Source organism: Vulpes vulpes, chromosome 9, assembly GCF_048418805.1.
Source record: "Vulpes vulpes isolate BD-2025 chromosome 9, VulVul3, whole genome shotgun sequence".
Taxonomy (NCBI): Eukaryota; Metazoa; Chordata; class Mammalia; order Carnivora; family Canidae; genus Vulpes; species Vulpes vulpes.
The window spans coordinates 97760658-97775710 of record NC_132788.1 but is presented as its reverse complement, the minus strand read 5'-3'; the positions used below and the strand labels follow the sequence as shown (position 1 = coordinate 97775710).

The 15053-nt window shown below is 61.3% G+C and overlaps 1 protein-coding gene across 11 annotated transcripts; it reads left to right on the top strand.

Annotated features, from left to right (window-relative positions):
- The first annotated feature begins 277 nt into the window (after positions 1 to 277).
- Positions 278 to 14927, top strand: SSBP4 (single stranded DNA binding protein 4). Of its 11 annotated transcripts, none has more exons than XM_072721190.1 (18): positions 278 to 724; positions 6593 to 6665; positions 7042 to 7103; positions 7196 to 7280; positions 11004 to 11093; positions 11569 to 11634; positions 11859 to 11918; positions 12004 to 12073; positions 12238 to 12305; positions 12393 to 12460; positions 12800 to 12845; positions 12942 to 12977; positions 13078 to 13132; positions 13227 to 13297; positions 13391 to 13469; positions 13833 to 13861; positions 14026 to 14133; positions 14506 to 14927. In XM_072721190.1, the coding sequence occupies exons 1-18, from the start codon at positions 666 to 668 to the stop codon at positions 14533 to 14535; spliced, it is 1155 nt and encodes a 384-aa protein (XP_072577291.1). In that variant the 5' UTR covers positions 278 to 665; the 3' UTR covers positions 14536 to 14927. The 11 variants fall into 11 exon arrangements, with proteins under 11 accessions (XP_072577291.1, XP_072577287.1, XP_072577294.1 ...); XM_072721186.1 differs by having other exon boundaries at positions 14026 to 14249; positions 14506 to 14704; XM_072721191.1 differs by having other exon boundaries at positions 372 to 556.
- The last annotated feature ends 126 nt before the right edge of the window (positions 14928 to 15053 follow it).

The following is a 15053-nucleotide window of genomic DNA, read 5'->3' as shown; positions in this document are numbered from 1 at the left end:
CGCTTTTTGCTTTATGGAACTCTCACTGGTTGTTCAAGTAGCTATGTGGATTTATGTGTGTAGAGTCCGCTGTCCGAGACTGTAGCTGCAACTGTGTGTGGCTATGTTCCTGGGTGTACAATTTGGGCAGCTGGTCCTAACTGGGGAGTGTGTGTGTAGCCGTGATCAACTGTATCCTGCTGTGTGTCCCCAGGTGGCCGTCCCCACCCGTGCCTGCGTGTGTGTCCCCGCGCCCCTCCCACCGCGGCGGGCACTGCGCGTGCGCGCCCGGCCCACGGTCCCCACAGCGGGACCCATCCGCGCGCCCGCCATCGCCCCTTTAAGAGCGGCGCCCGCGGGCGGCAGGGAGGCGGCGGGCGGGGGCGCGCGCGGCGGGAGGAGGGGGCGCGCGCTTCCCGGAACAGCCCGCGCTGAGGGAAGAGAGGAAGAAAATAAAACCCGTGGCTGGAGCTGAAGCTGGAGCTGCCGCCGCTGCCGCCGCCGCCGCCGCCGCCTTGGCCGTCTGGAGCTCCCCCGCGCGGACGATGCCCGCGGTGCCCGCGCGGGGCTCGGGGCGGTGAGGCCCGGGGCGCGGGGTAGCTATGGCGACCGCTAGCGCGGCCCGCGGTGCCGCCTGACAGGTGTGGGCCCCGGCGGCGGCGGCGGTGGCGGCGGCTCGGAGCAGCATGTACGCCAAGGGGGGCAAGGGCTCGGCCGTGCCCTCCGACAGCCAGGCCCGCGAGAAGTGAGTCGGTGGGCCGAGGCCGCGGGAGCCGGGGGAGGGGCTCGGCGGCCGCGCAGCTTCCGTGGGCCCCAGTGCCGGCGGGCACCGCGCGGGGCACGTGGGCGCGGGGGCAGGGCGTGCGGGGCCCGAGCGCTCGAGGGGTCGCGAGACTTACGGGGACGCGCGAGACCCGAGGGGCGCGAGATTTGAGGGGCGCGCGAGCCCGAGGGGGCTCGAGGGGTCGCGACACGTGTGGGAGTGCGCTAGATCTGAGGGGTGTGAGGAGCTTAAGAGTTCGCGAGATTTGAGGGGCGCGTCAGACTTCGGGGGCGTGAGAGGCGCAAGGAGTCGTGAGGTTTGGGGGGGTGCGCGAGAGCCCAGAGGTCGTGAGAGTTGAAGGGGCGCGGGAGACCTGAGGTTTGCGAGATTTGAGGGGGCGCGTGAAGCTCGAGGGCTAAGGAGACCCGAGTGGCTCAAGGGGTCGCGACATTTGCGGGGGCGCGAGAGACCCGAGCGGGACCTCCCCGACGGTCGAGACTTGGATGCGCGAGTTTGCGGTCGCGCGTGCGCGCGAGGTCGCGCACTGAGCGGTTTCCCACATTCTCCAGGGAAGTTTCCGGGGCGGGCGAGACTGACCAGTCGGGGACCCCTGCCTGTCAGGAAGAGCTAGAGGGAGGAGAGGGCCTGAAGGGTGCTAGCCTCAGCTCCTTGCGCTGGGCAGCTGGGTGGGGCTCCCAGTGGGAGGACCCCGGGATCTGCGAAAACACCTCACGTGGAGTTTAAAGGCCCCATCGTGTCTCATTCCCAGTCCCTTTGATGGCCAGATTTGTCCTGTGCTCATCCATTTCTTATAGAGGGTCCCCTCTGAGCCTTGGTTTGGAGATAGGGTCCTGGTGCTAAAGAAAGTTTGGAAGACACCAGATGGCCGCGTCCCCTCTTTCAATACGCGGGGGTACCCGGGCCCTGGGGAGGAAGCGATCTGCTGAGGTTTCAGGGCCTCGGGAACCAGAGAGCTCTCTCAGAAGGCGGAGATGGGGGTGGGCACACCGAAGAGGTCCGTGGGTTGCTTTGAGCATTGGTTTCTGAGATACGGACAACCGGTCTTGGAAGATTCTCACAAGGACTGTGTGAAAGGCTACAGGTAGAGCACCCCACACAGGCAGCCACCACCCCAGCCACTTCCTGCCTCTGGGCCTCGGTTTCCTCCTCCGTGAAATGGGTGTGTGTGTGTGGGGGGGGTTACATTGCTCAGGTCCTGAGCTCTCTGCTTCTGTGTTTTTCTTCCCTGCTCACAGACCTGCCTCCTCCTCCTCTTCTTCCCTCTCAGGTCCCTGTCCTGGGCCCACTTCTTGCTCATCTCTACTCTAGGTCTGGGACAGCCTGCCCCAGAAATGGACTGAGTACCTGCTGGGTGTGTGGATGGTGGATCCAATAATAAACACTCCCAGCCTACAGGGCAGCCTGGAGGACACCTATCACCCAGAACTAACTAGCACTTGCATTTGGTCCTTGGTTTCAGGGCTTTTTAAATAAGGGGACGAAGGTGGCTGGGATAGTCGAAGGCCCCTTTGTCCCCTTTATGTCCTTCCCCTGTGGCCCCAGAGGTTCTGCCAACGTGAAGTGCTGCCGTTCCGTTAATGACAACCATGGTTGGTGTCACTGGGTGTCTTGTGTTTGTTCCTGGGATTGGGTTTGAAATGGGGCATGTGACCGCGGATAGTTTCTTCCTTAGCCCAGCAGATGAGGGAATCACCTTGCGTTTGCTCTGGCTCTTGCGGGGCTTCCAGGTGTGGCTGTGTGCAGCCTTGTTTGAAGGGCAGATGGGCAAGAGGTTCTTGGGAAAGGAACTAAGTCCCAGAGGCTAAGTAGAGCCAGTGGACACAGGGGAGCTTCCAAGAAGAGGGAAGGAACAGGAGGAGGAGGAAGACAGAGGTAGAATTTGTGAGGATCATCACCCTGGCCACTGGCTGAGAGAAGGGCTGTAACAAGCATGGAGGCTGCCAGGCAGATGGTGAGGAGGGTGGTCACCACCCTGGTGAGAGATACCTGAAGGCCTGGCCTTGGGGGGTGGGGGGAAGGGTGAAAAGTGTGTGGGCTGGAGCAATCCTCTGTGGAGGAGTGATACAAGGCTCTGATAGGGGGTTTCTCCCAGCCCCCAGCAGCAAGTCCAGGGGCTTTAATGGGGAGGAGGATGCTGTGCTGTGCTCAGAGCATCCATTACCTACCACAGTTCTTTGTGATTACAGTGGTGGTGCCATATTGTAGTCTACAAGCCTCTGACGTACCAGCATGTCACCTGAACAGCCCCGTGTGCATTTCTTCCTGTGAGCACTTGGGGTCTGGGGACTCCATATCCTCTAGGTCACTCGTTCCTTCCATCCACCTGCCCCCCTACAGCAGAAACCCCTCCCGTGAGCACGTCTTTGTTCTGCAGGTCATTTGCCAACCTGGTTAGGGATGGGGATGCCAGGATTTGGATCCAGGGCCCAGGCCCTTCCCTGTAACTGAGATCAGGGCCTGGACGGTGACATCTCAAGCTGGAAGCCCTGCATGAGGTAGTACCTGGAAGGTCTCAAAACAACATGGCCAGATGTCCAGGCTTCGGAATTTTTCACTCAAAAACAGCTCACAATTCTTCCCTGAGACTCTATCCTGGTAAAAATTAAAGTACGAACACGTAAGAGAAATCAGAAAAACTTAAAATCTTCTCTGGCTTCTCTTTGCTTTGGGGATAAAACCCCAAATCCTTTAACATCAAAATACTAAGCTAACTTTTATTGGTGCTTACCAGACTGCCTGTGTTAATCCTCCTGACGTTGCAGGAAGGAGTCCCAGTGTTGGTTTATTCATTCATTTGGGGTAGCTAGGGGCCCAGAATGCCCTGGGCTCTGTTGTATGTAAGCTCAGTAGTGAATGAAAGACACCAAGTCCCTGCCCTCCCAAAGCTATATTCCAGAAGGAGCTACAGGCATTAAGCAGAGAGATGTGTCAGAAGGAGATAAATAAGCTGATTGGGGGGTGGATGGGGAAGAAGGAGGTTAGGTGTGACAGAGAAGACTGTGACAGGTGATATTTGAACCGTATAGGTCTCTAGGTGGAAGTGCCCCAGCTGGGGGGACACCATGTGCAATGGCCCTGGGGTCGAGGATGCCCAGTGTGCATGTGTTGGGGCATTGGAGGGAATGAAGGAGGAGTGCTATAGGGTGTGTGTGTAGACTCTAGAGGCTGGGCTGGGGAGGAAGCAGCCCTTGGGGGAGCCCTGTAGAAATCCAGGTAAGAGGTGGTAGTGGCCTGGATCAAGTGTGGTAGAGGAGGCGGGAAGAAGGCTCCAAAGTAGAAGAGAGAGCATTTTCCTTAAGTTTTTTTCCCTAAATTCTGTAAGTGCAGTGAGCTCAGAGGGATGGATGGGTGCATATTCACAAACCTATGTGCCTTTATGAGTCAAGGCCAGACTACCCAAGTCAGGTCTTGGGGCATTGGGGGCAGGGGAGGTGGGAGATGAAAAACCTGGGTGGGGAGCCTATTAAGGCTGGGCCATTAGATGTCTTGTGAACCCCTAGGTTGGGGGGGCCAGGCTGGTGCACCCCATGGGCAGCTGCATGCAGATGTCATTAAAAGGGAAAGGAGGCCACCTAGAGAAGTGAAGGCCTAAGGGCTAAGCTAGTGGAGGGGTGAGGGGAGCAGGCAGGGCTAGGGTCCTGGACCTGCATCCTGGGTCAGATACCACCACTGAACAATCGGGGTGGGGGGCCAAGGGGAGACGTGGGAGGACCTGATGGCTGGCAGTGTCCAAGCTTTTCCAGCCAGAATGCCCCCAGGGCAAGACTGCAGCTTCCCTGTCCCTATTCTTACCCCTACCTACCTGGATCCCCATCCCATCTCGCTCCCTTAACTCCAAGCATCTCACCCCCAGACTTTGCTGCTTCCTGCAGTGACCCCCAATATGAGTGAGGGCCTGGGCAGACCTCTCTCAGCCTCTCTCCTTGCCTGGGGGGTGGGGTGGTGGGTAGGTCTGTGCCTGTTGGCTCTGCTCCAGCCCATTGGCTTTTCGAGTTTGTTCCTTCTTTGATGGATGCGGGGCTGGCATATGCAGACTACTCGAAGGCTCAGGAAGTGTCTGGGAAGGAAGAGAATGATAGGAGTGAGTTGGACAGGTAAAGGAGGTAACCCTGGAGGTCACGGGGCTGGGAAGGCTGAGAGGGGTGTGATGACTTGGCGGAATCCACAGCCAGTCTTCAGGAAGACCCACACTTGGAGCAGCGTGTCCACCATGGGCTATACCCCTGTATACCCTGTCCCTGTCGGGGGCTGTCACAGCTCCTTTGGTGTGGTGTGAGGTGGGACAGCTATCCTGCCCAGTCCCTCCGATGCCCGCCTCTTGTCCTTCCCTAGCACGGACTACCTTCCAGCCCACCAGGGAACTCAGCTGCTTCCTACTATTGCTTCCCTGTCTCCCTGCAAGCAGGGAGCCTCCAGGGGTACAAGCATCTTTTGTGTTCACTGCACAGAGAGGTGCTGGGCTAATGTTGAATGAATGAAAATGGATGGGTGAAGGAAGGGGATCCAGTGTAAGGACAGAACCCATGGGGTGGAGCAGGGTGCAGGGGCCAGGACAGAATGGCTGGAACTGCCTCAGTGAGGTCTGAGAGGAGCTGCAGAATGAAGGTGATCTGATAGGGGGCGGGTATGTGAGGATCAAGAAGTCTGGCTGGGAAGGTGGGAGAGAACAGGAACATGAGTCAAAGCCGGGTTATTTTAGGATGGGGCCCTCAGCCAGGGAAGGGTAGCCAGCTGAGCAGGGAGGCGTACTGAAAGGGCTTCCAGCTCAGGCCAGCCCTTGGGGAGCCCCCCCACCCCAGTCTTGGATCTAGACCCAACCCTCCCCCAGCCCCTACCTAGGGCCTGGATAGCACTGGAAGGGGCTGGTAACTGTGAAATGGATGGATGGGAAATGGGTGACCCCAGGAGGTAGGAAGTTGTTTCTCTGCTTGCTGGTGGAGAAGACTGATGAGAGGGGGCATGGGGGCTGAGGATGCAGAGGCTCTGAAGGTGGTGTAGAGGGGCCGGCCTCCCTTTGTGGCCTGTGGAGGACACTGCTGGTTGGAAGGTGGCCTGTGTTCTTGGGGCCTGCAGCAGCCAAGTTGGTGCATCCAGGGGTACTGGGCACTGTGTTTCCACGAGGTAGTACCATGGCAGCCGAGTGGCACTGCAGGCCCCCCTGCCCGTCACCTACCATTACTTCTCCAGACTTCCCCTGGAGGGCTGGTATAGATAGGTCATGGCTACCAGTGGTGGATGGGTGCTGATCTTGAGAAAGAGAGTGGGGGGTCCAGGGACACCTGGAGGAGGAAGACTTCAGGCTAGAAGGTCCCTTTCTTTCCCTAGCAGACAAGACTGGAAGGAAATTAGGTATTGAGCCCTGGCCACATGGTCTAGGGTACCCACTGAGAGATCCCATCCAGGGCCCAGTCTGGAGTGACATCCAAGAGTCTGTCTTCTGGCCAGAAGACCTCCCAGGGACAGAGGCTATTCTGGGGTCTCATCATTGGCAGAATGGGGCCAGGACTTGGTCTACGAGTTGTTAAACTGAGCAGAATTTGGCTTACAAGTCAGGGCAGGGACTGTTGGGAGTGCTGCCTAGAGGAAGGGCCTACAGGTTGGGTATTGATGGATATGTAGGAGTTGGCAGGTCAGCAACTGGTGAAGCCATCATATCAGGGTGGGAGAGATGTGGAGGGTTGGGGAACCAGTGGGGGCCAGTGAGTGAGGCTGGGGTTGGTGTCACAAAGGGCTTATGGAGGCCTCTCCCAGGGACTCTTGGAGAGGGGCTGCAGGGATGGCTGCAGGCTCCGGAGAGCCTGAGCCAGCCCCCGCCCTGCCTGCCTGCAGGTTGGCGCTCTATGTGTACGAGTACCTGCTGCACGTCGGTGCCCAGAAGTCAGCCCAGACCTTTCTGTCTGAGGTAAGCCAGCCTTGCCAGGCAGAGCTCCCCCTGCCCCAGCTGGGCCCTTCCTTACTCCCCATATCTGGCGTCCTCTCCACCTTCTTCCCATTGGGGCTCCAGTGGAGGGGTTGCGTTGTCCCTCTGCTGGCCCAGGGAACCGAGGGCTGGGCCGGGTCAGGGCCCGTGGGCTGGTGTTGGGGCATCTGTCTAGGCATCCAAGGATCTGTGCCTACTTCTCCACCCTTTACCCAGTTATCCCCCGCCCAGCACCCTTGCTCAGGCTGCTGGTTCCCTGCTCCCCAGGCACCAGGCTGGGCTGGAGCTGCTTCAGGTTGGAAGAGGTCAGGCAGGGCCGGGCAACGGTCCCCCTCACTGTATTGCCTTTCCCCTGCAGATCCGATGGGAGAAGAACATTACGCTGGGGGAGCCCCCAGGCTTCCTGCATTCCTGGTGGTGGTGCGTGTGGGGCTGGCCAGGGTGGGCCATGGAGGGGGGCTGGGTGGGGACGCATGGGGAAACCATCGTCCCCCCACCCCTGCCGCCCACAGCGTGTTCTGGGACTTGTACTGTGCAGCACCCGACCGCAGAGAGGCGTGTGAGCACTCAAATGAGGCCAAGGCCTTCCAGGACTACGTGAGTCCCTGCCCCAGGGATCCGGCCCAGGGCTCATGGGCATGGGCCGGTTTCTGGGCCTGTGGCCTTGGGGGCCTGCATGGCCTGAGGCCGGCTTGGGTGGGCAGGTGGGTCTGGCATTGGGGTTTGATCTAGGATGTTGGCCACTTCTGGGGAGTCCCTGTGCCCTCTACTCAGTCTAGGATCACTCACAGGGTGGGGGAGGCTCCTTCCATTGCACCCAGCTCCTGAGCCACAGCCCCGCTCCCCTCTTCCCTGCACCTTCCTGAGGCCAGCCCGCACCTCTCCTCCTCTTCATCTGAATCCCTGGGGGAACCAGGAACTCCTACCTTCCCATCTGCCCAGCTGGATGTATGTGTTGGGGGTTGGGGCCACCACTGCAAGTCCCCTCCTACTCCAGCCTTTCTGACCCAGGTGGGGGTGGGGGGTGGGGGGGTGGTAGGGGGAGGTTGGCTAACTGGCATGTGTACCCTTGAGCAATAGAGGCCCAGCCCTGGGCACACTTCCTGACTTTGGTGACGGGCTGTTGACCCCTACCTCTTTGGCCTCAGTTTCCCTCCTAGTTGACTGGAAGTCAGGGGCCTGTCTGGAGAGGAGAGAGGATAACATGAAAGGGCTGGTGGCATCTTGTCAGGGGAGCAGATGGCCGCCCCTGCCTTTATCCTCCTGGTCCTGGCTGTGGGGCTTGGCCCCCTGGCTTCTCAGAGAAGTCTCTGGCTGGACAGGAAGGGCTTGGGGGCTCTGGGCTCACTGGGGGGGTGGGGGAAAGCAGCAGCTCAGCTGGAGTCCAGGGGTGGTGCAGCTCTCTGGGAGTTCCCCTCCCCCTGGTGCACCCACTCTCCTACAGCTGGCGTTTTGTCTGCACCCCACTGGGCCCCCTCAGGCTTCCCGGGCTCGGCTGTCCCCATCTCACTCTGCAGTTGGCCAAGGTCACGCACCGCCTCCCCACCTAAGGCTCCCCCACCGCGCAATCGAAGGCCTCTGTAAAGCTGGGGTGCAGCTCCCAAGAGCTGGGTTTTCGGGGTTTCAGTCCCTCTGCAAACATACGCTGTGCAGGGTTGCCGGGGTCACACTGTTGGTCCCTGTCGGGTCCCACTACCCGTGTGCCATCTCTCTGTCCCTCTCCTGTCAGAACTGGGGCTCCACGGGTGTCTGGGGCTGCGTGCCTGCGGAGTGACTCCGTATGGGTACTCACTCCCAGTCAAGCCTTAGCCCCTCCCAGCCTGTGCAGCGCCCCCTTCCCTCCCCACCCCTGCCGTGGCCTCTAGCGGCCTCTCGGGGCCCCTCTGGGGAGGGCAGGAAGGCGAGCACTGGGTTCTTCACGTTGACGGGGGCGCGCTTCCCGAGAGCGCGCCGGTTACCATGGCAGCGGAGTGCATCGGGGAGCTGGTGTGGGCCCAGCAGGCGTGGGGGGCGGGGGTAGGGGGAGCGCCCTGGCCCCAGGATGACGGGTTCCCTGAGGCTGCGGGCGCACATCCTGCCCGGCAGCTGCTCTGACGTGGGGGGAGCGCTGTGCTTGCCTCTCCTGTGGGTGTAGGGGGGGAAGGCCTCGGAGTGGGGGCTCAGTTTGCCCCTCCTGGCTCCACAGCCGACCTCAGCGTCTCCAGGAAACGCTCGGGCGCCCAACCCGTCGTCATAGCAACGCGGGAGGGGCCAGGGCGTCTCCGGGGTGGATGATTGACGTGGGGGGTCTAGCTCGGGCCACCCGCCAGGGAGGGTGCGCCCGCCGGGTATTAACCCTTCTGGGCCTAGAGTTGGGGAGCTGCAGAGGCTGAGGGGTGCCTTATCTTCTCCCTGCCCCCACACCTTGTAGGCAACCCAGAGAGCAGCTGCCCCCCTTCCCCACCAGGAAATGCTCTGGCGCCTGTTGTGGCTTGAAAGGGGGGGGACTCCTCTCCCACCCGCCCTGCGGTAGGTTGGGGGGAGTGGACAGACCGAGAGCTCAGAAGTACCTCCTCCAGCCACTGAGGCACACACGAATAGCTGCTCTAGGTGTCAGGCTGTGTGTCTGTTGAGGGGATGAGATGGAGGTAGGGGGAACCTGGCAGTTTTGGGGGGGCAGGGTGAGAGCTTTATCCCCTACTTTTTTTTTTTTTTTCAAGATTTTATTTATTCTTGAGAGACACACAGAGAGAGGCAGAGACACAGGCAGAGGGAGAAGCAGGCTCAATGCAGGGATCTCGATGCGGGACTCAATCCCGGGACCCCAAGATCATGCCCTGGGCCAAAGGCAGGCACTCAACCGCTGAGCCACCCAGGCGTCCCTATCCCTTACTCTTAGGGTCTCTTGGACTTTCAGAATGTTGGTGCTGGGCCCTGGGAATGTTTTCAATCACTGTAGGCCTCGGGACATGCCCGCCCAAGCCTCTGGCCCAGCTTGGGGCCTGGGCAGGAGTCCTTCAGAGGCTGATCTTTGAGAAGGGGCAGGAAGAGGGGGCAGCTTGCAGTACCCAAGGGGAAGGGTATGTCTTCAGGGGTCCTCCTCTGACCCAGCCAAGGGACCCTCTCCCCACTTCTGTGGGTCAGGAAATGCTGTGTGACTGTGGGCAAAATGCTTAACTCCTCTGAGCCCAAGTGGCTACAGTTTCGCAAATTTCTGAGCATCCCTGCGTGATAGCTTGTGCCAGTCCCAGGGATAGCAGTGACCCACACAGACCATACCCTTCCTCTTGAATCCTGTCAGGGGTGGAGTGGGGATAGATGATCCAGACAGGTAAGAGTCAAGGGGCCCCCAGGGAAGTACTCTCTTTACTCAGTCCTTGCAGAGTTGTCCTCCTTCCCTATCCTTTGATGTGTTTCCTCTGTGCTGTAGACTAGGCCTCCATTTCCCTCCTCCCTGCTCTGTTCCCAAAGGCAGACAGGTCTGGGACTTGGAACCTACCAGAGGAAGTGGCCTGTCAGCCTGTCCCCCTGCCAGCTCTGGCCTGCCACCAGCATCTCCACCCTCTGCTGACATGGGAACTCCCCTGTCTAGCACCCGGTCTTCTCCCCTCCTCCAACTGAAGAGTGGTTGGGAGCCTGGAGACCCCACCCCAGTAGTCCTGCTCTTCCTTCCACTCCCTACTGGAGGAGGAGGGGGAGTGGTCTGCATAGCAGCTCTAGGGAGGAGCCCTCTGGGAGGGAGTTTCCTCTTGAAGCTGCCAATTGATTTTTGTGTGTTTGGGGTGTCTTGTGTCCAACTGGGAGTCCAGCTAACCTGCCTTCCAGCCAGGAGGACATAGGGCCTGTTGGGATGGGCCTGGAATCCGGGACAATGCTCTCACTAGTCTAAGGTGAGGTTCCGATGGAAAGAACAAGCCTGTGCCGGATGCAGGAGGCACATGCTCACTGGAGTCCTGGCATTTTCAGACCCCCAGAATCCTCTGGCTTGGGACTGACTCCTTGAGGGTGGGATCCTCAGGTCTCTGGCCTCCTTCCTGGGCTGTGGACTGTGCCTGGCAGGGTCTCGATTACCTCCAGTGTCTTGGGTACAGCAGAGGGACACAGCCTGTGTCCACACAGCACATCTCAGGAGGAAGCTGAGTTAGGGTTGCTAAAACCAGGGCGGAGCCTGGAGCCTGCTCTTCCTTTATCTAGAGAAGCCTGCAAGCATCCTCACAGGGGCAGAGGATCACATGGGCCAGGTCCCTTGTTCTGTGGAGTGGGCTGCTTGCCGAGAGGAGGGGACACTGAAGTAGGAAGTGACCTGACCTGGTCCCCCTGGTCTCCTCCCACCCCTCACAGAGCGCTGTAGCGGCTCCCAGTCCTGTGATGGGGAGCATGGCCCCCAATGACGCAATGGCAGCGGGCCCCATGGCACCCGGATTCTTCCAGGTACAGCCAGGACTGGTGCCCCACCCCCCACCCCCATTCTCCAACTCAAGTGGGCATGTGTTGGAGGGTGACAGGTGTGGGCGATGATGGGGGTGGATGAGTGCTATGTGGGGAGAGGCCCCGCCAGGTGGGTAGGTGGATTATTTGCTTGCAGGTCTCAGTGGCGCCGGCAGGGTGAGTTGTTTGGGCTGGGCCCGTGGCAGGAGAGGGCCGGCTCTCCATGTGGTTGGCCTGTGCATGCTTGGTTGCTAAGGGCCTCAGAGCATGGCTCTCGGAGCCATGCAGCTTGCCCATGACTGGTCCCCTAGGGTCCCTCACCCCAAACCCTGTCTTCCACTCGGGGAAGTACAGGGCAGGCCCACCCGGTGCCCGCCTTCATGGCCACCCTTTATGGCCAGGCCCAGCAGGGCCACAGAAAACAGTGAAGCTTCAGTGGACCTCGCTCCTCCCAACCCACCTGGTTCTGTCCTCCTAGGGCCCCCTCGGCTCCCAGCAGCCCCCCCACAACCCCAACGCCCCCATGATGGGGCCTCATGTTCAGGTAAGGACCTATGACGCCCTGTCCCTCCACACACGCACATCCCAGCAACTCGAGCCCCCTGGCCCCACCGCACTCATGCACCAGGCACTGGCTGGCTGCAGTTTGCTGGCTGGTCCTGGAGGAGGGGGCTGTCCAGGCTGGGGGCCCGGGTGCCGTAGGGACCGGGTAGCTTTGGGGGGTGAGTGGGTGGTGGGAGGTGCTGATCCCCGGCCCACCTCTTCCAGCCCTTCATGTCACCGCGGTTCCCAGGGGGCCCCCGGCCCACCCTGCGGATGCCGAGTCAGGTGAGAGAGGGATGAGGGGAGGGGGGGCAGGAGTTGGGCCAGGGTGGGGGTACCCACTCTCAGTGCTGCCACACCCCCTCCACAGCCTCCTGTGGGCCTCCCTGGCTCCCAGCCCCTCCTCCCTGGCACCATGGAACCCTCCCCGCGAGCTCAGGGTGAGTACAGAAGCTCCAGCTGCTGCTGCTCCCCACCCAGTAGGACCCCAGCTCCAAGCTCCATGTCCCTGCCACCTCCTGGTGCAGAACCGCCCCTATCCAACCCATGTGCACACGGGGGAGTGTTACTGGCCTGAGCCCCCTTCCTTCTGTCCCCGCCTCAGGGCATCCAAGTATGGGCCCGATGCAGAGAGTGACACCTCCACGGGGCATGGCCAGCGTTGGACCCCAGGTGAGGGCTGGGTCCAGGAGAGGAGGTGCACGTCAGGGGCTTCCCCCAACACCTTGGCTTGCACTCACAGCCCTTTTGCTTTTCCAGAGTTATGGAGGTGGCATGCGGCCCCCACCCAACTCCCTCGCTGGCCCAGGCCTGCCCACCATGAACATGTAAGGCCCGGAGAGAGACCCCTGGAGTGTGCCCATGTGGGCCACCATTCAGCTTCGTAGGCTCGTTCTGCTGAGGCAGACTCAGTCTGCACTACAGTTCTGCTGGTTTACTCTGCTGTTGGGTGGGGAAACTGAGGCCCAAAGGCCAGTGAGTGATAGGATGGGATTTGCAGGTTAACCAGAATCCATCCAGGGATCCATTACCATCTCAGCCAGTGTCTGCTGCTCTGCGGGCCTGTTTGAGGGGCACATGGGGTGGGGGGGATGTCACAGAGTGTGTAGTTGGGGGGCTGTGCACCACCTGGCCCCACCCCAGGGTCCACCCACTGTCTCTTCCAGGGGCCCTGGAGTGCGAGGCCCGTGGGCCAGCCCCAGTGGAAACTCGGTGAGTGGCAGGCTGGCCGGCCAGGGGAGGGTGGGGGATGGGTTATCAGGGTGGGGGTGCAGTGGGCCGACTGCTCATGGCTGCCGCTCTCCCCAGATTCCCTATTCCTCCTCCTCCCCCGGCAGCTACTCGGTGAGTGAGGCTGTGGCTGGGCCACTTGAGCCAGGGGGCAGGGGTGCTGGGTGGCAGATGGGGGCTCTTTCTCACCTGCTCTGTCTCCTTCCTTGTGCAGGGACCCCCAGGAGGAGGTGGGCCCCCTGGAACACCCATCATGCCCAGTCCTGGAGGTACTACAGTCTGGGCAGGGTCCAGGGAGGGGTGTGCTTGCCTGGAGAAACCCTCATCGCCCCCCATCACCTCATGCACCAATATCTTCCCTAGACTCTACCAACTCCAGCGAGAACATGTACACTATCATGAACCCCATTGGCCCGGGGGCCGGCAGGGCTAATGTGAGTAGGGGTTACAGGGTGGGGGCTGCGGAAGGCGGTGGCCCCGCGGGGGATGGGGTGGCTCGAGTCCCACGCTGCCCCCCCCGCCCGCAGTTCCCGCTCGGTCCTGGTCCGGAGGGCCCCATGGCGGCCATGAGTGCGATGGAGCCTCACCATGTGAATGGATCCCTGGGTGAGTGGGCGTCCGCAGACACCCGCCCCCCAATGCCCCAACACCGCTACCTCACGGGCCTTTTGCGCCCCCTGGTGGTTGGTCCTGCCCGTCTCCCTGGTTTCTCTGGTGGTGTCCCTGGTGGAGCCGCGATTGGGGGTAGGGGAGGAGGTTCCAATAACTAAACCTAGTGTGCCATCACTGACCCCCGTCTGGACCCTCCATCTGGGACCCCCAGCGGCGCACCAGTGGGCTAAGTCTTAGGGACAGGGCGGGACAAGTTCGGGGAGGTACGGGTGACCCTGGGGCTGGGGGAGGGGAGGGTGTTGGTATGGGCCTGGCACAGGCGCATCTGAGCTGCGGTCCACGGTGTGTCGTCCGCAGGCTCGGGCGATATGGACGGGTTGCCGAAGGTGAGGAGCCGCGCTCCTGCGTGGGGCGGGGCCTGGGGCTTCTGGGGTGCAGGGGTGCGAGCTTGGCTAGGGCTGTGAGGCCTAGTCCGGGTTGGGCCGAGCAGGGGTGGGCAGGGCCTGCCGCGCGGGGCGGGGAGTACTGCGCTGACCGCAGCCGCCCCCAGAGCTCCCCCGGCGCTGTGGCCGGCCTGAGCAACGCCCCGGGCACCCCGCGGGACGACGGTGAGATGGCGGCCGCCGGGACCTTCCTGCACCCGTTCCCGAGCGAAAGCGTAAGCGACTGCGTCGACTCCCCCCCCGCGGCGGCGTCGGGCCGGAGGGGCCTGGCGGGCAGGCCCCGGCGGGGCGGCCGGGGGGCCAGAGCAAGACCGTGACCGCGGCGGGCCAGGTGGGGGGGCGGCCGCGGCATCCTTCCCCTCCCCTCTCCCCCTACCCCCCCCCACTCCCGCCCTAATCTCACCAGCCCGCCCCCAGTCCCAACCCCACTCTGGGACCCGCACCCCAGGGCGGCCTCCCCATGCATCACCACCTGTCTCTTCCCCTCCCTCCCTCCGCCCCGCCCCCCACTCTCCCCTGGGGGGCGGGTCCCAGCCTAGGCCGGAGCTGAGCCCGCCTCCGCGCGCCACCCCCTCGTCTCTCCGCAGTACTCGCCCGGGATGACCATGAGCGTGTGATGGGGCAGCAGCCCCTTGCCCACTGCCGGCCTCGGCTTCTGCCCAGTGCCCCTGCCTGGGACCAAGGTCCAGGGGCTTGGGCAGTCTGCTGGGTGAGGGTCTGAGGTCACACCTTGGGTGACTGTACTCCATCCAGTTCAAGGATTGGACAGCTGGGAGGCCCCGCACGAAGGACTCTCATTTTATAAAAAAAAAAAAAAAAAAAAAAAAAAAAAAAGACAAAACAAACAAACACACACAAAAAAAACGCAAGGACCTCAGAGACGTTCTTTCCTTATAGGCCCTACCCGCCATTTCTATTTTGTCCCAGGGGGCTCCTTGGGGACATCCTTCCCCCTGGACGGCAGGGGTGGGCCCCATCAATAAATGTAACTTGGTTTTGGTTTTTGGTATCTGGTCTCAGATTTCTTTGCTTGGGCTTACAGCCACAATCTCCTACCATGGGGTTAGACAGAGGCCTCAGGGTTCTAGAAGTTTTAAGAGTTGGGGCATCAGTTTCTGAAGGGTAGATAGGTGTC